The sequence below is a fragment of the Podarcis erhardii genome (genome assembly GCF_964252035.2).
Source record: "Podarcis erhardii genome assembly, chromosome: 4".
NCBI lineage: Eukaryota > Metazoa > Chordata > Lepidosauria > Squamata > Lacertidae > Podarcis > Podarcis erhardii.
Window position 1 is genome coordinate 1,088,355 of NC_138508.1, and position 22,509 is coordinate 1,110,863.

Genomic DNA, 22,509 nt, shown 5'->3' on the forward strand with positions numbered 1-22,509 from the left:
AGCAACGTTCTGCATCCTGGGTGTTGGGAACCACAGGAAGAGAAATGTTTTTGTGTGTGAGTGTGTGTGTTTTCTCTCTCAATATAATATCAAAAATTATACAAATCACTGTATTTTTCGCTTCATAAGACGCACCTTTTTCTGGCACTCCTCCCAGAGTCTTGCTGGTCAAGCTTCGTGTGTATTCTGTTAATCAGAGTCCAATCCTTCCTTGCTTTGGGAACACTACAGGAGAGTTTGGGGGCATCTGTGAGAGTAGAGGCTCCTCTTGCGGAGCCTCCAGCCCCAGAGGCAGTCTACCTTGGTTTCCCTCTGACTCTCTCCCCCCCCCCCCCCCGCTCTGCAGGTGCTGCGCATCCTGGAGAAGAGCCCGGCCTCGCGGGGGGCGCAGGGGGGTGCGGCGGACGACCTGAGTGCCGTGCGCAACCACACGCTGCAGATGCTGACGCTGCTGGCGGAGGAGCACCCCCGGGCGGACGGCTCCCCGGGCCCCATCCTGGAGCTGGCGCTGGCCGAGAACGTCCTGGGCCGCCTGCTGGCCTGGCACCTGCGGCGGGGGGAGCTCCCCGAGGAGCGCAAGGCCGAGCTGCTCAAGCTCTACGAGGTGCTCCTGGGCCAGGCGCACCAGCCCCTCCTGCGCCACCGGCCCGTCCTGGGGCCCCTCCTGCGCCTGCTGGGCCTGTGCGCCGGCCCGGCCTCTCCGGCCCTGGAGGGCAGCCTGGTGCTCCTCCTGCACCAGCTCTGCGTCTCGGCCGCCCGGGAGCCCCCCCTGCTGGAGCTCTTCTTCCACAGCCCCCCCGCGGCAGGCGAGCCGGGCCCCGCCAACCTGCTGGTCTTCTCCCTGCTGGTGCCCTTCATCCACCGTGAGGGGCTGGTGGGGCAGCAGGCCAGAGACGCCCTCCTCCTCCTCATGGCCCTCTCCGCCGGGAGCCACACCGTCGCCCGCTACATCACCGACAACTCCTTCTTCTGCCCGGTAAGGAAGGGGGCAGCAGCGGGGGGGGGGGAGGCGGGGGGCAGAAGCCTTGTCCCGAATCAGCTGCGGCTCCTGCGTTGCGGGGGTTGGACTAGATGACGTCTGGAGTCCCCTGTGAGTGCCTGGGGCAGCAGGAGCGCGGAGGGCGCTCTGGGCACCGCAGAGCACGGGTGCCCCGGCCTGAGAGGTTCCAGGGTCCCCCCATGAGGACTAGGCACATGGAGCGACAATATGCAAGCAGCAAAAGATTTGTACAACCTTTCAATTGGAATCCTACATGCCAAGGCTTCTGTTCCAGCCTCCCCAGATTTGGTCCTGCCCCAGATACAATCCTGTGTAGATTGAAGAAGTAATAATAGTAAAAGTAATGATGATGATGATAATAAAATTTATTACTTATACAGTGGTGCCTCGCAAGACGAAAAGAATCCGTTCCACAAGTCTCTTCGTCTAGCGGTTTTTTCGTCTTGCGAAGCAACCCTATTAGCGCCTTAACGGCTATTAGCGGCTATTAGTGGCTTAGCGGCTAAAAGGCTGTTAGCGGCTTAGCGGCTAAGACAAAGGGGGGGGAATCGGAAAAAAAAATCGCAAGACGTTTTCGTCTTGCGAAGCAAGCCTATAGGGAAATTCGTCTTGCGAAGCGCCTCCAAAACGGAAAACCCTTTCGTCTAGCGGGTTTTCCGTCTTGCGAGGCGTTCGTCTTGCGGGGCACCACTGTACACTGCCCATCTGGCCGGCCCTCCCCAGCCACTCTGGGCGGCTTCCAACAGAATATTAAAGCACAATAAAAGAACAAAGAGTAAAAGCTTTCCTAAACAGGGCTGCCTTCACATGTCTTCTACAACTCAGTTTATTTCCCTGACATCTGATGGGAGGGCGCCTCTGCCTGGTTCCCTGTAACTTGGCTTCTTGCACTGAGGGAACCGCCAGAAGGCCCTCGGAGCTGGACCTCAATGTCCAGGCAGAACGATGGTGGTGGAGACGCTCCATGGACAGCTGTGAGTCCAGAATGACTCCCAGGCTGCACACCTGTCCTTCGGGGGGCATAGTTACCCCATTCAGGACCAGGGAGTCCCCCACCCCTGCCCACCCCCTGTCCCCCCAAAACAGTACTTCTGTCTTGTCACGATTCAACCTCAATCTGCAGAGTCCCCGACCCCCAGGCCACTTAAAAAGATCCTAGGATTGTAGAGCTGGAAGGGGACCCCCAAGGGACATCTAGTCCAGCCCCTTGCAAGGCAGGAATCTCAGCTGCATCATCCGTGTCAGACGACCATCCAGCCTCTGCTTAAAAGCCTCCAGGGAAGGAGACCCCCACCCCACCCCCTGTTCTTTATAATAATAACTATTAGTATTATTATTTATACTTTTCCCATCTGGCCAGGCCCCCCCAGCAACTCTAGGCAGCTCCCAATAGAATATTAAAAACACAATACAGCATTAAACATTAACAAACCTCCCTCAACAGGGCTGCCTTCATGGGTGTCCCATGCTCTTTGCACAGCCCCTCATCCCGTGGGTGGGTGTGGGTGTGGGTGTGGGTGTCCAGGCTTCCTGGGGAGTCTTCTCCTTCTTCCAGGAAGCCAGAGTTTATTTTCTGGTTTGGAAAGCCCAGGCTCTTTCAGAAGAGCCAGGCAGTTTTGCACCTGATAAATCCTGAACCCCCCTCTTTTCCCCAACGCCTTCTCTCTCCTCGCCCCCTCCCCCAGGTGCTGGCTACTGGCCTGAGTGCCCTGTACTCCTCGCTGCCCCGCAAGCTGGAGGTCCGGGGGGACGACTGGCACTTCTTGCGGCGGGAGGACTGGGTGGGTGTTCCCTCGCTGGTCCTCTTCATGAACTCGCTGGAGTTCTGCAATGCCGTCATCCAGGTGAGTCCGCCTTGGGGGGGGGAGGGGCAGGGGCGGGCGGGCTGGCTGGCTGGCTGGCTGGCCGGCCTCCTCACACCCCCAACCACAGCTCTGGCAGCAGCTGGGCCCTTTCTGGGACAGAAAGCCACGCGCAGAGGGGTTTGGTTGCATATCCTGCATGGCAGGGGGTTGGCCTGGATGACCCCTGGGGGTCCCTGCCAACTCTGTAGTGCTACAGTCCGTTGACTAGCGGGCAGACCCAGGCTGCCGGGTTGTATGGAGTTGCACCGCAGGTTTCGCCAGGTGCAGAGACCAGGAAAATCCAAGGTTGGGTGATTTTTGGGCTCTCTTGGCAGCACTTGAGGAGGCTGCACAGAGTTAAACTGTGGAACTCCCTGCTGCAGGACGCAGGGCCAGCCGCCCTCCTGGATGGCTTAAAAGAGAATTGCTAGAACAATGCAGCCTCAGTGCAACTCATGCAACATGTTGGCAATTAATATGCACAGAACAATAATTGTACATACTTTATCAGCCTTCTGAGAAAAATACAACACATTAAACAAAGCCACAAAGACCTGTGAACTACCCAGCCTAAAATGAACTTATAATGTCTGGTTTCAATAGATTTTCCAAATGCTTAACTCAGTCTTTTAGATAAGTTCATGAACATACCAACAAAAAGTAAGTTCAGTGATATTCACAATACTGAAAGATGCTAGTGGAGTTGTGGATAGATGTTAATGAAGTTGTAGACAATGAAGTTGTAGACGTCAGGGTGCTGGCGTTTTGCACCTGTTTCGCCCTGGCAGTCCAAGTAATTAAAAGGCCGCTGTTCGCCCCGATTTGTTGTTGTTTAGTCATGTCCGCCTCTTCGTGACCCCCTGAACCAGAGCACGCCAGGCACTCCTGTCTTCCACTGCCTCCGAAGTTTGGTCAGACTCATGCTGGTAGCTTCGAGAACACTGTCCCACCATCTCGTCCTCTGTCGTCCCCTTCTCCTTGTGCCCTCCACCTTTCCCAGCATCAGGGTCTTTTCCTGGGAGTCTTCTCTTCTCATGAGGTGGCCAAAGTCTTGGAGCCTCAGCCTCAGGATCTGTCCTTCCAGTGAGCACTCAGGGCTGATTTCCTTCAGAATGGAGAGGTTTGATCTTCTTGCAGTCCATGGGACTCTCAAGAGTCTCCTCCAGCACCATAATTCAAAAGCATCAATTCTTTGGCTATTAGCCTTCTTTATGGTCCAGCTTTCACTTCCATACATCACTACTGGAAAAACCAGAGCTTGAAATATACGGACCTTTGTTGGCAAGGTGATGTCTCTGCTTGCCGGTTCCTCCTCCAGGTGGATCACGTTTGGTCAAAACTCTCCACTATGACCTGTCCATCTTGGGTGGCCCTGCATGGCATAGCTCATAGCTTCTCTGAGTTATTCAAGCCCCTTCACCACGGCAAGGCAGTGATCCATGAAGGGGGTTCGCCCCAATGGGGCCCTTTAACTGGGGCTTGCAGGTGACACACTCCCAAGGTGGTTTTCTGGGCTTCTTCAGTGGTCTAATCTCAAAGTCTTGATGAATATATTGATATTCAGTCTTATAGAGAATACTCTTTCTTGGCTTAAGCTTAAGAGACTGATTTGCTGAATCTATTGAAACCAGACGTTATTAGTTCATTTTAGGCTGGGTAGTTCGCAAGTCTTTGTGGCTTTGTTTAATGTTTTGTCTTTTCCTTAAAAGAGAATTGGGCAGATCCCTGAAGGAGGAGAGGGCTGCCCACGGCTACTTGTTGGCAGTCAGAGGTTGCAGTTTAGCAACGACGACCCTGCCAGGTAGGATAGGCTGGGAGAAGGCAGGCTCAGGGTTGCCTTCCGTCAACGCTTGGTTTGAACCCTGGTCTGTGAGGTCCAGGTCCAACACTCGCACCCAGAGCTTTCTAACCTTTTCGTGTTGGTGACACACTTTATTTAGACACTGTTTTGCCTTCCGGTTGCTGGAAGCCAGCAGAGGGGAGGGGAGCTCTCGCACTCGGGTCCCGCTTGCGAGTTTCCCCGTGGGGCGTCTGATAGCCCCTGTGAGAGCAGGCCGCTAGCTTGGCTGGGCCCCTGGCCTGATCCTGGGGGCGCTACTCACCTTCTTCTCTCCTCCCCCACCCCCACCCCCCAGGTGGCTCATCCGCTGGTCCAGAAGCAGCTGGTGGATTACATCCACAACGGGTTCCTGGTGCCGGTCCTGGGCCCTGCCTTGCACAAGGTCAGTTCACGCTTGGGCTGGGGTGGGGGATTGTGTGGCCTGGCCAGGGAGGACCCCCCCTACCGTCCGCTCCCTCCACCCCCCAAGCTTCCCGGAGCTGCCTTTGGGGCAGCTGAATAGCAAGCCTTCTCCCGCCAGATCAGTCCTGTTGCTGCAGCACGCCTGGCTCGGAACTGGCTTTGCTTCTCACTGCCAAGCCAGTGGGGAGCGAGGGCAAAGAGGGGCCGAGAAGATGTGTGGGACTGAAGCAGGGGGGAGGCATGAGCCCCACCAGGACCGGTCCGACTTCTGCCCCCCTGGATGACCTTCAGGGTACCATCTGGCTGGTCAATTCTGGGGTGTGACAGCCCCCCTGATTCCCCCCTCCCTGCCCCCCCAGACCTCCATTGAAGAGATGATTGCCAGCACAGCCTACCTGGACCTTTTCCTGCGCAGCATCAGCGAGGCTGCCCTCCTGAAGACCTTCCTGCGTTTCCTCCTCCTCCATCGCTACGACAACAGCACCATCCTCGACACGCTGGTCTCCCGCATCGCCAGCAACTCCCGGGTGTGTCTTGGGGGGGGCTGCACACGTGGGGAAGACGCCAAGGGGACGGGGCAGTGGGGTTGGAGTCAGCCGTGTGCCAGAAGCACAGTGTCCTACCTTGCAGGGCTGGTGTGGCCGCTCTTTGCTCCTGCCCTGTCCCACACAAAGGGGTCCTGGGATCAGGGTGGGCAAGTGTGGGCTCATCCCTATCCCGGGGGGTGGGGGGGGGTGGGCAGGAAGACATCCTCCCTCCCACAAAAAGAGAATTTGATTCTTCTCGTTGCCCAGGTGTTGGCTTGGGGAGGTGTTGCTGGTGGGGGCTGGAGTGGGGGGAGCCTTCTGCCCCACTGCCCCCTTCATTCCTCTCTTTCTCCCCCCCCCCCAGCTCTGCATGGTCTCGCTCAGCCTCTTCCGGACTCTGCTCAACCTGCACTGTGAAGACGTCTTGCTGCAGCTGGTGCTCAGGTAGCCCCCCCCCCTCTCCCGAACCCTTGGCTCTCTGGCTCATGTGATCGTCGGAAGGGACCCCCAAGGGTCATCTAGTCCAGCCCCCTGCGAGGCAGGAACATGCCGCCGTCGGGGATCGAACCCGCAACCTTAGCATCCTCCCGTTCTCGCCAACAGAGCCCTGGGCTCCCTGTACCTGCTCCCAGAGACTTCCCTAGTGCGGGGGCTCCCCCTGGTGGCACCATTGGCCCTCTTCACCCATCAGCCTCCTCTTCCAGGTAACCTAAGGTTACCAGATTTTTTTCATTGAATCCAGAGACACTTCTTTTTTGAAAAGAGAAAAAGGTTATTTTAAAAAAGAGAGCTCCCCTCTTTTTTTCTCCTTCCGCTTTCTCTCTCTTCCTCCTCCTCCTCTCCTCCTTCTCCCTGCGTTGGCTCCGGGGTTTTCATGGCCCTGGAGTGCCGCTGGGCAGTCAGACTGGCGGCTGGTTTCTCTCGCTCGCAGCTCCATTTGGGTTGCAGGGAGGGGGGTCAGCAGTTCCCCCAGTTGACCCGCCAGGCGCCCCCGGTTCCCCCTTGGCAGTGGAGCCCGCTATTTTGCCTCGCTGGATGTGTCTTATGCCATTGAACCAAACACACAACATTCATTCCCTACTAATAAATCTACAGCACTTAAAATATAAATCTGGGGACATTAAATGAAATCCGGGGACAAATGTGTGAATCCAGGGACTGTCCCCAGGAAACAGGGATGTCTGGGAACCATAGGGTGTCCTCCCCGCTGTTTTCAGGGGTTCCTTCCAACGCTACGATTCTGTGGCTGCCGTGGTTCTCCGCCTGCGCTTCCTGCCCCGCCAGGGTGGGCTGGATGGCCTTTGGGTTCCCCTCCGCAGCTCTGCTTTTCCGCGGCAGGTACCTGATCCCCTGCAGCCACGTCATGCTGAGCCAGAGGCGGGCGGTGAAGGAGCTGGACCTCTACGGCAAGGCGGCCAGCAAGTTCCTCTCGCTCGTCCCCCAGTGCTGCCGCCCAGAGAGCCCCCCGCCCCCCGAGCGAGAGGAGGAGCATGCCACCTGGTCCAAGGGTGAGCGGCCGGGTGGGAGGGGCAGGGGGTGGAATGGGCAAGGGGGGCCTTGGCAATGATGACATTGGTGGGGCTCCTCTCTGCCTCCTCCCAGTATGCATGCTGGGGGGGCGGGAGTGATATCCTGGCTGGGGGTCTGGGGCAGTGGAGCCTGGAGGGCTTTCGCAGTGGGTGCTGGACCCACGCCTCCTTGGGTGGGGGGAGAGGGCAGGATTCTCCCGCTGGGGGGTCGCAAAGCCTCCTCTACTCCCTGTTTGTGTTGAGCAGGAGTTAACTGAACCGCAGAACTGCAGATTATGACGGGATCCCCAAAACTCATCTAGTCCACCCCCACAGCTAAACAGATGGGGTGGGTCTCCCTTGCTGGCCAGGCACAAAGGGCAGGTCTTCCAGGAGCCCCAGTGGGGGGCGCCAGGAATAATCTCAGGGTTGTGGGTCCGCCAGGAATAATCTCAGGGTTGTGGGTCCCACATTGGACTAGATGACCCTCGGGATCCCTTCCAACTCCACGATTTGGTGACCCCCCCTCCTCTCTCCCCCCCCCCAGGTCACGGCAGCCCCAGTGTGGACTCCTCCTCGGTGGTGACGGTGCCCAAGCCCTCCACGCCCTCGCGCCTCTCCTTCTTCATGCGCCAGCCCAGCTTTGGTCCCGATCCCGCCGGCCCCGCCTCCCCCCGCTCCCCGGGGACCCCCGTCAGCAGCCCCTCCCACCGGACCCCCCCTCGCTGGGAGGAGGCCTGCGAGTTGGAGGGCAACTACTTGGAATACCTGCGTGACGCCCGCCTGAACGTCGACCGCTGCGTCTGGGCCTGTCGCGTCTGGTCGGCCCCCTACGATGGAGAGCGGCCCCCTCCCGCCAGCCTGGACCCCTCCCTGCCCCGCCAGGGCGACCCCCTCGCCTACACCTCCTTCCAGCCTGGCGGGCACCCGGGGCCTGCCTCCCCTCGGACTAAGAAGCGGGGCGCTCCACCTGAGGAGGGGGCCGCCCCCAAGGGAACCCCGGACGCTGGCACCTCGCCCCCTGCCGCCTCCCCCGGCAGTGAGGACCCGGGGCCCCTGCTGAATGGGGCGCACTCGGAGCCCGCGCTGATCAAGAAGGTCCGCCGGTGCCCGCAGGAGGGAGCCGTGGTGGAGAACGGGGGCCTCCCTGAGACCCCCGGCCCGGACGAGTCGCTGGCGCCGGCCGAGAACGGGGGCGCCCACCCCGTGGAGAGGTTTGCGGCAGAGCTGCGGCGCCTGGAGGATGAGATGGCGAACGGGGGCCGGGGGGAGGAGGAGGAGCCCCCCCAGGCGGACCCCCTCAGCCCCGAGGAAGAGGAGGCCTATCGCAGCTTCGCCGCTCCCCCCGAGGGCAGCCTGGGGCCCACCCGCTTGGCCGACCCCCTGGCGCAGATTGTCGGCAGCCCCCCACCCACCCCGGGGGCCCTCCCCAGCCAGCCGTTCACAGGTGAGTCATTGGGGGCACCCCCACCCTCTTCCTTGGAGGTGTCTCTGGCCCCTCCTGCTCCTGGAGGCCCCCCACTCTCCAGGGGCCCCCCTTGCCTCCCAAGGCTAAGTCTGCTGTGCAAGGGTGGGAGTTTAGCCGGAGCGGGGCTTCCCCAGAGGAACCTCTGGAGGGGATCAGAGGGGTCAGACCGGGGCAGCAGATGGTTGGGGCCCAGTGGGTGGGAGGGGGGTCCTAGTTCCCTTCAGAAGGAGTCGGGGTGCATGGGCACTCTGCCCGCTGCCCACCTCGCCCGCCCAGCCTTGGGCTCCATTCACAAAGGCAAGTGACTCCCTTCTCTTTCTCTGCTTCCAGTTTCGTCCGTCTTCTCCTCTGCTCCCCCTTTCTTTGTCCTTTTTCCTCCTATTGTTTCTTCCTTTTCCTGTCTGCTTTTCTTTTTCCCCATCCATCCATCTATCGTTCCTCTCCTTCTTTCTTCTCGTTCCTTCCATCTTTCTTTTCCTTCCTTTCTTCATCTCCTTCCTTCCTTTCCTTTCCTTTCCTTTCCTTCCATCTTTCCTTTCCTTCCTTCCTTCAGACCCCCCCCCCACCGGGTCTGTGTGCGTTGTTGTTGCTGCTGCTGCTCCTTTCCTCCTCCTGCCTTTTCTCCGCCTGCCCTCCCCCCGCCCTCGCCCCCCAGCATCTCTCCAGTGCAGGCAAGGCTGGTCTGGGTCCGATGGGGCTCCCACCCCCAGGAGCCAGAGGCTGCCAAGGGGCAGCGCTGGTGTCACCCGGGGGCCTCATCTCCCTTGGCATGACCCCATCTGGGAGGGGGGGGCCCTTTCCCCTGCAGAGCAACATGCCCCATCCCGTCTCCGCCCATTGGGACATCCAGCCCCCAGTGTCCCCGGAGGCTCTTGGGCAGAGAGAGAGCTCTGGCCCTTTTCTTGAAGCTGCAGGTGCCTTTTTGCATGCCAAGGAGACCTCGGCCACTTGGGCATATGCATTGCGGGTGGGTGGGAGGAACCTAAATGATCCTTGGCGGGAGCGTCTACATCTCTGCAATCCCCTGTCGGGTCTTTGGCCCTGTTTGCACCAAGTGGCTCAGTGGGCTCACAGAATCACAAAACCTGCTTTAAAGGCTGCAAGGAAGGAAAAAATGTTTAAAAATTAACCCCCCGCCCCAAAAAAAATCCCAGAGTCCTTTCTGCTGGGGATAATTCAGACTGAAATACCCAGGTGTCAAAAAAGGTTATTTATATATGCCAATACTTCGGCCCGTGTTTTGTTAGCCCAAAAACGGAAAACGAGCGAGGTCCCATCCAAAGAAGAACGGCAACTTAAGCTGACGGAATATGTGCAGCTTGCAGACATACAGAATAAGAGAACAAGAAGGACACATGTTTAGAGAAGAGTGGAAAACGTTTATTGTATATATGGGGGGGGGGAATTGTGTACAGCTGAAAAGGTGGGCAGCATTAAGATCAATTCAACAGTTTTGATGGATGCAATAAGGGAATATTGCCCGATTTACATATAAGCTAAACAAGCTATAGCTTAGGGCCCCACTCTCTTAGGGTTAGGGTTAGGGTTAGGGGGAAAAACTGGATGTACATTTCCAAACTATAAGATAAACTACTTCTTAATTGTATTCCAGTTCAGCAATTACTTTGATAAAATACATCTTCTGTGATGTGCAAATGGCTTGAGATACCTCTTAGCTCCATCAATTACCATCTAGCATATGCCGTATTTTTCGCTCTATAAGACGCACCAGACCATAGGACGCACCTAGTTTCTGGAGGAGGAAAACAAGACATAAAACATTTTCGCTGCACAGCGATCCCTCTTGCTGTTCTGGCTTCTGGGATAGCTGCGCAGCCTGCATTCACTCCATAAGACACACACACATTTCCCCTTACTTTTTAGGAGGGAAAAAGTGAGTCTTATACAGCAAAAAAATACGGTATTCAACACTAAAAGCAGCGGCAATTTGTTGTTGACAAAGGAGAGCTGGACACATAAAGGGCCCCATTCCCTCCAGGAGCCAAGGGCCGCATCAGACTGGCTGAATGGTAAAGCTTTTGTAAAATATGCAGGGATTTGTGATATGCAAAAGGAACCATGGAAAGAGGAGGAGGAGGGAAGCCGTTGATATTTTGTCGAAATTGCGAAGCAGAAAATTTAGCAGAAATTATTTTCGAGAAGAAGGTAACCGGGTTCCCTTGGAAGTGGCTCTGCGGGGGCGGGGGGGGACTCCCCTGGGCTGACCCCCTGCTGTCCTCCCTCGCAGGGCCCTTTGTGGCGGTGCTGCTGGCCAAGCTGGAGAATATGCTGCAGAACTCCCTCTATGTCAACTTCCTCCTGACGGGGCTCATCGCCCAGCTGGCCGCCCACCCTCAGCCGCTCCTGCGCTCCTTCCTCCTCAACACCAACATGGTCTTCCAGCCCAGCGTCAAGTCCCTCATCCAGGTAATAATAATAATAATAATAATAATAATAATAATAATAATTTTTATTTATGCCCCGCCCTACCCAGCCAAGGCCGGGCTCAGAGCGGCTTACAAGCAATAATAAAAACAAGTTAAATGATTACAACTTACAAACAAAATTAAAAAATACAACATTAAAATATTGAAACATTAAAATATTAAAATGTAGCCTCATCGCAGAAGGAGAAGGAAAAGAAAAAAGAAAGAGAGGGAGGGAATCAAATTGGCTCCAAGCCAAAGGCCAGGCAGAACAACTCTGTCTTACAGGCCCTGCGGAAAGAAATCAGATCCTGCAGGGCCCTGGTCTCATGAGACAGAGCGTTCCACCAGGCCGGGGCCAGTGTTGAAAAGGCCCTGGCTCTGGTTGAGGCCAATCTGACTTCCTTAGGGCCCGGGACCACTAGGGTGTTGCTATTTATGGACCTTGAGGCTCTCCGTGGGGCATACTGGGAGAGGCGGTCCTGTAGGTACGAGGGTCCTAGGCCGTGAAGGGCTTTAAAGGTCAAAAGCAGCACCTTAAATCTGACCCTGTACTCCACCGGGAGCCAGTGCAGCTGGAAAAGCACTGGGTGAATATGCTCCCATGGCAGAGACCCCGTGAGGAGCCTCGCTGCAGCATTCTGCACCCGCTGGAGTTTCTGGGACAACTTCAAGGGCAGCCCCGCGTAGAGCGAATTACAGTAGTCAAGCCTGGAGATGACCGTCGCATGGATCACTGTGGCCAGGTCGGGGCGGGAAAGGTAAGGGACCAGCTACTTGATGCGGCGAAGGTGGAAAAATGTCGCCTTGGCTGTTGCTGTAACCTGCGCCTCAATGGAAAGAGAGGCTTCAAGGATTACACCCAAACTCTTAACAGAAGGCAATGGCACTAATTGGGCCCCCGCAAGAGAAGGGAGTTGGTCCCTCATCCCCATGCCATCCCGACCTAGCCAGAGGACCTCTGTCTTCCAAGGATTTAGTTTCAATCGGCTCCCACGAAACCATCCAGCCACAGCTTCCAAGCATCTGGTCAGTGTGTTCGGGGCCGAGTCGGTGTGGCCATCCATCAGCAGATAGAGCTGAGTGTCATCAGCATATTGGTGACAGCCCAGCCCAAAGCTCTGGATAATCTGGGCAAGGGGGCGCATAAAGATGTTAAAAAGCATCGGGGAGAGAATTGCGCCCTGCGGCACTCCACACACCAAGGAGTGGCGCGACGACATTTCCCTCCCTAGTGCCACCCTCTGTCCCCGACCAGAGATAAAAGAGCACAGCCAGTTACGGGCTATGCCCTGTATCCCCACGTCTGCGAGGCGGTGGTCCAGAAGATCATGATCGACCATGTCAAAGGCTGCTGACAAATCTAAAAGGATCAGCAGTCCTGACCCGCCTCGATCCAGTTGTCTACGGAGATCATCTGTTAGGGCAACCAGAGCCATCTCCGTCCCAAAACCAGGACGGAAGCCAGACTGAAATGGATCTAAAGCCGATGTTTCCTCCAGAAACCTACCAAGCTGTTCAGCAACCGCTCTCTCAATTACCTTACCCAGATACGGAAGATTTGAAACTGGGCGGTAATTGGATAGGTCTAAGGGATCTAATGAAGTTTTTTTTAAGAGTGGACACACCACTGCTTCCTTCAGTTCCCCTGGGAATGTCCCCGTGTCAAGGGACAAATTGATAATTTCAACCAGGGGGGTCCGCGCAACATCTGGACACTCCCTAATCAGCCAAGACGGGCACGGATCAAGGAGGCAGGTGGTGGGCCTACCAACTTGGAGGAATCTATCCACATCAGCAGGGAGTATTCGTTCGAAATGGTCCAACACTGGACCCAAAGTCAGTCGAGGGGCCTCTAGTTCAGTCGCTGTATCTAAATTGGCAGGGAGGTCACGGCGGAGCAACAGGACTTTCTCTGCAAAAAAGCTCATGAATGCCTCACAGCTGTGGGTCAAATTTGTGCTTAAATTTGGTTGTCCTAAGGACGTTATTGACCTAATTATTCTAAAAAGTTGTGCTGGGCGAGAGCTAGCAGATGCAATGGACACTCGCAGGAGCCCGGGGGGGGGAGACCCTCCTGGGGGGCAGACCCCTTTCCTGGCAGCGCCCCTCACCCTCCCTCCCTCTTCCCCCCGGCAGGTCCTGGGCTCAGTCAAAAACAAGATTGAGAGCTTTGCCGCCTCCCAGGAAGACTTTCCCTCCCTCCTCTCCAAAGCCAAGAAGTACCTGGTGGCCAGAGGGAAGCTGGACTGGTCAGACACCCAGAACGCCGCACCCGCCCTGCGCCGCTCGGAGACTCTGGGTGAGGAGGAGGGCGCGGAGCGGGGGGCCCGGGAGGTGGCTGTCTGGGTGCTGTGGGGGCTCGGAGGACGGCTAGGGGTCAGAGAGAGGTCCTCATGCCCCAGAGGTCCCCATCTCTTGTTAGAGATGACTCTCTAACAAGAGTCCGTGGAAGCCTGCTATTGAATAATAATAATTATACAGTGCTACCTCTGGTTAAAAGCGGGTGGCGCTGTGGGTTAAACCACAGAGCCTAGGGCTTGCCAATCAGAAGGTTGGCGGTTCGAATCCCCGCAACGGGGTGAGCTCCTGTTGCTCGGTCCCTGCTCCTGCCAACCTAGCAGTTCGTAAGCACGTCAAAGTGCAAGTAGATAAATAGATACCGCTCCGGTGGGAAGATAAACGGCGTTTCCGTGCGCTGCTCTGGTTCGCCACATGACCACATGACCTGGAAAAACTGTCTGCAGACAAATGCTGGCTCCCTTGGCCTATAGAGCAAGATGAGCGGCGCAACCCCAGAATCGTCCACGACTGGACCTAATGGTCAGGGGTTCCTTTACCTTTACCTCTGGTTGTGAACGGGATCTGTTTTGGAGGCCCGTTTGCAACCTGAAAAGAATGCAACCCATTCCCAACCACATGTCTGCGTGTGCACGGGTTGCGATTCGCCGCTTCTGCACATGCGCATGACGTCATTTTGTGCTTCTGCGCATGCATGAGCAGCAAAACCTGGAAGTAACCCTTTCTGGTACTTCCGGGTCGCCACAGGACATAACCTGAAAGAACATAACATGAAACAGCCGTAACATGAGGTATGACTGTAATAATACAGTGTTACCTTGGTTCTCAAAACTAATCCGTTCTGGAAGTCCATTCCAAAACCAAAGCGTCCCAAAACCCAGGCACGCTTTCCCATAGAAAGGAATGCAAAGCGGATTAATCCGTTCCAGACTTTTAAAAACAACCCCTTAAACAGCAATTCAACATGAATTTTACTATCCGAGACCATTGGTCCATAAAATGAAATCAATCATCAATGTACCATACTATCAAATAAATAATACAGTACTGCAGCTGATGAAAATTAAAATTATTATTTTTTCTTACCCGCACTGATGATAGTCATTGTTTGGATGGGGGGCTTGGATCCATTTCCACAGTCAGACAGTCAGTCAATCACTCAATCAGTAGCTGAACTGGGTTCCACGCAGTCAGGAAAAGAAATGAACCAAAAAAGCCTCAGAAGCAAAAACGTGAAATAAATAGCAAAAACAAAAGCGCCAAACTTAATCCATTCCGGAAGTCTGTTTGACTTCCAAAATGTTTGAAAACCAAGCTTCTGATTGGTGCAGGCGCCGCAGAAACGATAGCCGACATCCGCGTCAGATGTTCGGCTTCCGAAAAACGTTCGGAAACTGGAACACGCACTTGCGGGTTTTCAGCATTTGAGAACCAAGGCACCACTGAAGAAGTAATAATAATAATAATAATAATAATAATAATAATAATAATAATATGCCGCCCATCTGACTGGGTTGCCCCAGCCACTCTGGGCGGCTGATTATCGTGGTTCTGATTGGGAAAGGAGACCGCAGGATCAAGCCCAGGGGGCCCCATCCGGCCCAGCATCCTGCTCTCCTCGCAGTGGCCAAAGGGCCCCAGCAGCCTAAGACTCCAGGTAGGCTGCCTCTGGGCCTGGAGGCTCCACCAGACCATGCAAAGAGACCCTGCTGGATCAGGCCCAGCTGTGGGGCGATAGGGCTGGATCACCCCCCCCCAGCTGCTGACCTATGGAGTATTTACGGTGTGTGGCTATAGGGGAGCTGTCTTGCGGGAGGGGTTGGGGGGGGGTCTCCTGGCCTGCCGCCCTCGCTCCCGACCACAGGCTCATCTGAGAGCACAAAGCCACTTCTTTGGAGATGCGAATTGCGACGCTTAACCAGCTATGTCCAGAGCCCTGTTCTTCTCACAGAGGCCAAATACTCCCCTGAACCTGGCAGTGCAGGTAGACTGCTTCTGGGCCTGGAGGTGCCACAAGGAAATCCACAGAGGCTGCTGGGTCAGGCCAAAGGGGGACCACTTCCCACACCAGATGCCCCAAGGGAAAACCCCCAAGCAGGATTTGAACACGAGATCCCCCCAGCCCCCGGTACCCAGAAGCATCTCTGCCTCCGACTGCGGAGGGTGGAGCAGAACCTTCTCTCCCCCTCCATGAATTGGCCTGGTCTCCTTTGAGAGCCAGCCAGGCCCCCACTGATTCCTGTGGCAGGCAATTCCGCAGTTTAACGTTGCCTGTTCTGTTTTTGAGGAGTTTTGCAGCTGCCGTTCCAGGGCTTTTCTTTCTTGAAATGTGCGAACTGGGAAAATCAGATTTTCCCCACGGTGTTTTTTTTTGGGGGGGGGATTTTGCCAGGGGGCTCTTCTCCCTCTCCAAACTCTGCCTGGCGCTGACCCCCTCCCCTTTTCTCTCCCCCCCCCCCGCAGTGAAGAGCCGCAAGCCGTCCATCGGGGAGCTGATAATGCGCCACACCAACAGCCCCACGCGGGCGCGGCAGGCAGCCCAGCTGGCTCTGCAGCACATGCGCGAGGGGCCGATGATGCACGCGCTGGCGGGGGGCTCCCTCTTCCGCACCTCGGCCGAGAAGCAGAGCGAGGCGCTGAGGGTCAAGAACGCCGTCTACTGTGCCGTCATCTTCGCCGAGTTCCTGAAGGAGCTGGCCGCCATCGCCCAGGCACACGCCGTCACCTCGCCCTTCCTGCTGGAGCCCCCCGAGGAGAAGGCCGAGGCGGGGGGGCCGGAGTGAGCGCGGCCGGGACACCCCCCTCCCTCCACTGCCCGCCTGCTCCCCCTCCCGAACACTCCACTCCATGCCCCCCCACCCTCGTCCGGGACTCTTAACTGGAATCTCCTGCCGACTCTCCCTCACCCCCCGGCTCAGCCCTGGCTGGGTCTGCACTAATCGGGGAGCCTGTGGGGGGCACCCCGTGGGGCGGGTGGGGGGCACCTTTTTAAAAAAACTCCGTACCAGGACAAGGACCTTTTTAATTTATTGGGAATGAATGTGTTTTTTCTGGAGAATTCGTTGCAATATGTATAAAAGAAGCTCTCTCTCAGTGCTGGATGTGGCCTGGGTGATTTTGCATTGGGGGGGAGAGGGCAGGGGGGCCCATCACTTGCCCTTTGTGCCCGCTGTGGAATTGCAGGGTTGCAAGGGCCCTCCAGAGGTCCTCTAGCCCAGTCCTTTGCGATGCAGGAACCGCCGCTGAAGCATCGCTGGCAGTCGGGCACCCAGCCCCCAAACTCCCTTCTCGGTCTTCTGCCCCCAACCAAGGGCAGAGAATTGGGGGAGCTGAGAGGAGCCCAGCTGGATCAAGGGGGCTCATCTGGTCCAGCCTCTTCTCACAAGCAGGACCCGAGTGCGAGAGCTGCTCTCGCCTCCTGCCCTTTCCAGTGGCTGGTATTTGGACGCAGGGCTGCCCTGTGGCGTTCCCAAAGCAAAGGAAGGATTGGACTCTGATAAAATGCACACAGAGGCTTGACCAGCAGGACTCTGGGAGGGGTGCGTATAATAATAATTCCTGTCCACCCTCCGGCCCAGGTCGTTTTATTCACAAAGGAACTTTTTACACAGTGTTCGTAAGAACCAATCAGATTTCCTCTGAGCATTTCAAAAAACCCCACGTGGGGACAAAGTAACTACAGAGACAACTCTGAGTATGCATAAATAAAACAGGGTAGAGGAAAGCTTTTAGGAAACTCCGGAGGTCATAAACAGCAATAAACGCGAGAGGAAGGATGGCAAGGAGATAGGTATCTTTCTCACCTTTATGTGAAACTATTTCCAGGCCCTAAGATGAAGAAAACCAAGGAAGGCTACATCAAAGAAACTGCCTATTATCTTTATGTACTTTATGTATGCCCAGTGAAGCAACTGGCCTGTGTTTTAGAATGCTTATAGGTGCCTGTCAGTCGTAGAAAATGAACAGTAGAGAAAATAGCCAGAAATGCAGAGGCTTGTGGGATTTAATCAGAAATGATTGTCAATGAATGGAACCCAGTCAACGCCATGCTTTCATAGCGGGCAAAATGGCTTGATGTATCTTGTATAATTTCTCATAGTAATCCCAGCTGATCCCCACACTCTGGATATTTGCACTCCTACACTGCCCCAAACTGCCAAGTTGCCTTTGACAGCCCTCTTTGAATTTGTCTAATCCCCTTTTAAAGCCTTCCAAGTTGGTGACCAGCACTGCCTCTTGTGGAAGGGAGTTCCAGTGTCCGCCTCTGTGCTGCGCAAAGGGCTTTTGTCTGCCCTGAATCTTCTAAAGTTCAGCTTTTTGCTCAGTGTGGGACTTCGCACACACAGCCCCCCCCCCCCCGGCTCTCAGCTGCTCCGACCAATGGGTGGTGGTGGAAGGAGCCTCAGCCAAGTGTGTTCCTACTAATAATAAATAATAATAAAATTTTTATTTATACCCCGCCCTTCCCAGTTCAGAAAACCGGGCTCAGGGTGGCTAGCAACAAATCTAAAACACTTAATTGATGCAACAAAAAACAGCATAAAATACAGTATTAAATGTGAATAGCAATGAATTCAGAATTCAAAAATTGATTTGGGGGGAAATCCATCCAATAAACATGAGATGATCCCCAGGGCTAGCTGGCTAAGTTAGTCCCATTTGGGCCAGCGAGGAGACCAGGGGAGAATTAGCTGTGGGGTCTCAGAGCGGGGAATCTTCATAAAAGGGGAGGGGGAGGGAAGAGGAGGGAAATAAAAGATCAGGCTGAGTTCAAATGGAAAGCCAGGCGGAATAGCTCTGTCTTACAGGCCCTGCGGAAGGAAGTGAAATCCTGAAGGGTCTTGGTCTCCTGGGACAGAGCATTCCACCAGGTTGGAGCCACCACTGAGAAGGCCCTGGCCCTGGGGGAGGATAGTCTTGACTTCCTTAGGGCTCGGGACTTCTAAACTACTAGATGGCCTCTGGGTGCCCCCCAGAGCATGAGGTAGCTCCTCCTCTGGGACTTGCCCCCCCCCCACTGCAGGTTCTCTCTCTTGGCTTGCTCCCCCCCCCCCCGGCTTCCTGCGCCTGCCCTCCCCTTCCAATCGGGGCCACACGAATGGTTCTGGGTGCAAAGGGCTCTTTATTGGCGGCGTCTCTGGGCTCACTCTTCGGTGTCGCTCTCGGCCGTGGCGCTCTGCAGGAGGGGCAGTGACATGGAGTGCCTCTCAGCGTCGGCCAGGCTGGCAGTGGACGGGCCGGACTTGGGGCGGTGGCGCCGGAAGGGCCATTTTCCTGCGGGGACCAGAAGAATCGCAGCATAAAAGAGTTGGGTGGTGCTCCCCAAGGGCATCTAGTCCAGCCCCCTGTGGCGCAGGAACCCCGGCTTCCTAGACCCTCCCAGAAGGTGCCCTGATGTCCGCTGGGCATTCCCAAACCACCACCTCCCCCCACATTTCAGCCCCACTAGCTGGGGCCTAGGGGGAGAAGCCCGGCAGAGGCCTCTGTAGGGGCTAATGTGGGGCTCTTGCCAGTGGGGGCCTGGCTGGGGGCAAGAGCAGCCCTCTCCCCAAAGTGCTTCTCCCCTCATGGGAAAAGCAGAGAATCGTAGAGTTGGGAGGGCCCTCCAAGGATCATCTAGTCCAACCCGCTGCGTTGCAGGAATCGCAGCTAAGGCAGGTGGACCTTGTATCATTGGGGGGGGGGGCAATTCTGAGCAGGCCAAGCAATGGCACCCCCCACCCACCCACACAATTTGGAATCATCTAGCCAGCCTTTCTCAATCTGTGGGTCCCCAGATGTTGTTGGACTACAACTCCCATCACCCCTTTCTAGCAAGGCCCAGAGCTCAGGGATTATGGGAGTTGTAGTCCAACAACTTCTGGGGACTCACAGGTGGGGAACCCCGAATTCTAGTCCAATTCCCTGCAATGCAGGGAGCCAAGTCGCTGGAAGGGGGTGCCAGGCGGCAGTGGGGGGGGGGGGTTGCCCTTGAGAAATGACCGGGGGGCGGGATCTAGATGCCAGCAAATTGAGAAAGAGGCATTTAGCCACTAGAAGGCCACCAGAAATTTGTGTCCTGGGCTTCTTTAGACTCTTCTTCCCATGTGCTGTCTGAAACCAGAGGGGCTCGTAGGTTACCAGATGCCAAAAATATGGACCTTATTTTTACCCCCACTTGAAGGCACAGCTGCAAACCTACGAAGAGAAGAAGAGGTTTTCCTCTGGGTCAGAGGGGGCCACCCAGGGCATTGAAAAAAACTTCCTCCAGCTGTAGAGGCAGAGCGCAGCCGCCCTGCCTAGTGGCTGCGGAGAGCCCTCTCTCAGAGTCGGAGGGGACCCCCGAGGTCATCCATTCCCACCCCCTGCAATGCAGGAATCTCGGCTCAAGCATCCCTGACCGATGACCAGCCAAGTCGGCAGCGAAACGGGGGGCTTCCTCGTAGGGAGCCCTCCCCCCGCGGCGCGCCCCCGTCTGCCTCACCTGCCAGGGTCCTCGTGGACTTGCTGCTGAGGGGTGTCCAGCGCTTGCGGGCAGCCTTGCCCTCCTCCTTGGGCAGGGGGCTCTCCAGGGGGGGCGCCGGGGTCGTGGGGGGCTCGAGCACCGCCATGCGGACCCAGGCGGCCCTGGCAGGCAAGCTGTGTCCGGTGGGCTTCTGGGAGCCCAGCACCCCTTTGGGTCCGAGGGCGAACTTGAGGCAGGAGAAGGCGACGGGCAGCGGCTGCTCGCGGTGGAAGATGCTGCGCTCGGCACCCTGCGTGACGGCCAGGGCCAGGCTGGCGCAGTAGAAGACCTCGTAGACCACGTAGACGCTGCTCTGCGAGCGCAGCCAGGGCAGGTCCGGGCGCAGGGCCACGGTCCCGGGGCGCAGGACCAGGAAGGCCACCTTCTTGTGGACCCCCGACATGGTCAGGCGCAGGTGGCGCAGTGCGCCCGCCACCAGCCGCGTCTCCTCGTAGCGCGACTCGCCGCGCACCCGGGCGTTGTACTCGCGCGTGCAGTGGGTCAGCTCCCGGGCGGGGGTGCCCTCCTGCAGCAGGTTCTCCAGGGGCCCCACGGGCACCAGGCAGCGCTGGCGGGAGAGGAGACCATGGCCCAGGGGGGCCTTCTTGATCAGCACCGTCAGCAGGTCGTAGGAGGCGGCGTCTTCCAGGAAGGGCACCGGGACCACCGTGGGGCCGAAGCGCTCCTCCACCACCTGCCCAGAGAGACGGGGGGGGGGGGGTCAGGATGGGCAGCACCCGAGGGGCATCTAGGGCAACCCTCCCGGGATCACAGCTGGAGAGAGACTGAGGACGGAATCTGAATTCAAAATGACCTTGTCAGATTGGAGAAGCCGGTGCTAGCTAACAAAATGAATTTCACTGGGGACAAAAGTAAGGTTCTAGCTACAGGTAGGTAGCCCTGTTGCTCTGCCGTAGTCGAAACAAAACAAAACAAATTGAATTAAATTAAAATATTCCTTCCAGTCAGCGGCGTAGCGTGGGTTGTCAGCACCCGGGGCAAGGCAAGTAATTTGCGCCCCTAACCCCTAACCTGCCGCCGCTGCCAGCTTCTTCTTGCTGCTGCCTGGGCTGGGGTATTTACGGTAAGGTAGCCACGGCGGCGGCGGCGGGTCCGTGTCAGGTGATCTGAGGCAAGTTGCCGCTGGCGCTGCCGCCCAAACGACGCCGCTTGCCCGGAGGAGGAGGAGGAGGGCAGAGAGGCGAGGAAAATGCAACATGGCCCAGCCTTCAGCCCGGACGCGCGCACAGCTCGTCGGTTCCGCGAGACATGGTGTTCTGCTACAGCCTGTGCCAAGACTCTTCGGCGACTCCGGAGGCGGCGAGCGCGGCCCCCCCCCAGATGTTGCGCCCGGTGCGGCCGGCCCCCCCTGCACCCCCCATGCTACGCCACTGCTTCCAGTAGCACCTTAGAGACCATCTAAGTTAGTTAGTCTGGTGACTTCTCTTTCAGTGTATCTGAAAAAGTGTGCATGCACACAAAAGCTCATACCAAGAACTAACTTAGTTGGTCTCTAATGTACTACTGGGAGGAATTCTTTTATTTTATTTTTTAAAAAAATTGTTTCAAAAGTAAAGTTGTGCATTTAGGCAGGAAGAACCAGATGCACAAATATAAGATGGGGGAGACCTGGCTTACTAGCAGTGCATGTGAAAAGGATCTCGGGGTCTTGGGGGACCACAAGCTGAACAGCTGAACATGAGTCCACAGCGTGATGCTGCAGCAAAAGAAGCGAATGCTTTTCTAGGCTGCATCCAGGGGAGTCATCGTCCCACTCTATTACAGTGGTACCTCGGGTTACATACGCTTCAGGTTACAGACTCCGCTAACCCAGAAATAGTACCTTGAGTTAAGAACTTTGCTTCAGGGTGAGAACAGAAATCGTGTGGCAGCAGCAGGAGGCCCCGTTAGCTAAAGTGGTACCTCAGATTAAGAACAGTTTCAGGTTAAGAACGGACCTCCAGAATGAATTAAGTATATAACCAGAGGTACCACTGTATTCTGTTTTGGTCAGACCACACCTGGAGTCCTGCGTCCACTTCTGGGCACCACAATTTAAGGAGGATGTTTGACAAGCTGGAAGGTGGGCAGAGGAGGGGGACCAGGATGAGCCATATTCCTCCTTAAACTGAGGACCCCACAAGGCGTCACATGAGAGCCCCCAGGTCAGGTTAGCTCTGCTGCCCCACTCCAGGGAAGTGCCTGCAGGATCAGGCCCTGCTCTCACAGGGGCCAGACATATGCCCCAATGAGAAACTTGCACGCAGGATCTGAGTCCCAGAGCATCTCTCCCCTCCTGGGGTCTCCGACCCCTGGCATTCAGAGGCATCCCTCTCTCCACCTGAGGAGGTGGGGTAGGGCCCCCCGATACCACGCTGGGGGTCTTGGTGTGAGGGGCAGCCAGGAAGCCCATGCTGCAGACTCGCCCCTCCTTCCCAGGGTGCCCCTCGCCAGGCCAGCTCCCCTCCTCCTCCTCCTCACCTTGTCCCGGATCAGCTCCCAATTGGCATCCGCCTCCCCAATCTGCAGGGTTTGGACCCCGCCGTCCATCTTGCAAGCAACTGGACAAGGCCTAGAGGGGTCCGGGAGGGTGGCAAGAGAGCGTGGGCATGGGCATGGGTAAGGCCAAGGGCATGGGGCCGGGCATGGAGGGGCTGTTCAGCGGCTGGGAAGGTGGGCAGGCTTGGAGCTGGAGCAGCAGAAGGCAGG

General features: G+C 56.6%; 2 protein-coding genes across 2 annotated transcripts in view; one reads left to right on the top strand and one right to left on the bottom strand.

Annotated features, from left to right (window-relative positions):
- The window catches only part of FHIP1B (FHF complex subunit HOOK interacting protein 1B), a 33,227-nt gene extending 16,816 nt beyond the window's left edge, over positions 1-16,411 (top strand). The window contains exons 4-13 of the mRNA XM_081860166.1: positions 347-976; positions 2,686-2,844; positions 4,980-5,066; positions 5,446-5,613; positions 5,978-6,057; positions 6,952-7,121; positions 7,669-8,568; positions 10,838-11,016; positions 13,155-13,317; positions 15,780-16,411. Of these exons, the coding sequence (XP_081716292.1) occupies positions 347-976; positions 2,686-2,844; positions 4,980-5,066; positions 5,446-5,613; positions 5,978-6,057; positions 6,952-7,121; positions 7,669-8,568; positions 10,838-11,016; positions 13,155-13,317; positions 15,780-16,099 (2,856 nt within the window). The 3' untranslated portion in view covers positions 16,100-16,411. The remainder of the gene's footprint in view (positions 1-346; positions 977-2,685; positions 2,845-4,979; positions 5,067-5,445; positions 5,614-5,977; positions 6,058-6,951; positions 7,122-7,668; positions 8,569-10,837; positions 11,017-13,154; positions 13,318-15,779) is intronic.
- Positions 16,412-18,418: 2,007 nt separating this feature from the next.
- Positions 18,419-22,509, bottom strand: LOC309341193 (uncharacterized protein C11orf42). Its single transcript, XM_081860718.1, has 3 exons — positions 22,282-22,509; positions 19,780-20,494; positions 18,419-18,590 (listed from the first exon to the last, which is right to left on the bottom strand). Exons 1-3 carry the CDS (start codon positions 22,348-22,350, stop codon positions 18,460-18,462), a joined length of 915 nt encoding a protein of 304 aa, XP_081716844.1. The 5' UTR covers positions 22,351-22,509; the 3' UTR covers positions 18,419-18,459.

Excerpts from the sequence above, each read along its gene's own strand:
- LOC309341193 (XM_081860718.1), bottom strand. The coding sequence starts at position 22,350 with ATGGACGGCGGGGTCCAAACCCTGCAGATTGGGGAGGCGGATGCCAAT. Across the intron at positions 20,495-22,281 it reads GGGAGCTGATCCGGGACAAG|GTGGTGGAGGAGCGCTTCGG; the intron begins GTGAGGAGGAGG and ends CTCTCTGGGCAG. Across the intron at positions 18,591-19,779 it reads GTCCACGAGGACCCTGGCAG|GAAAATGGCCCTTCCGGCGC; the intron begins GTGAGGCAGACG and ends TGGTCCCCGCAG.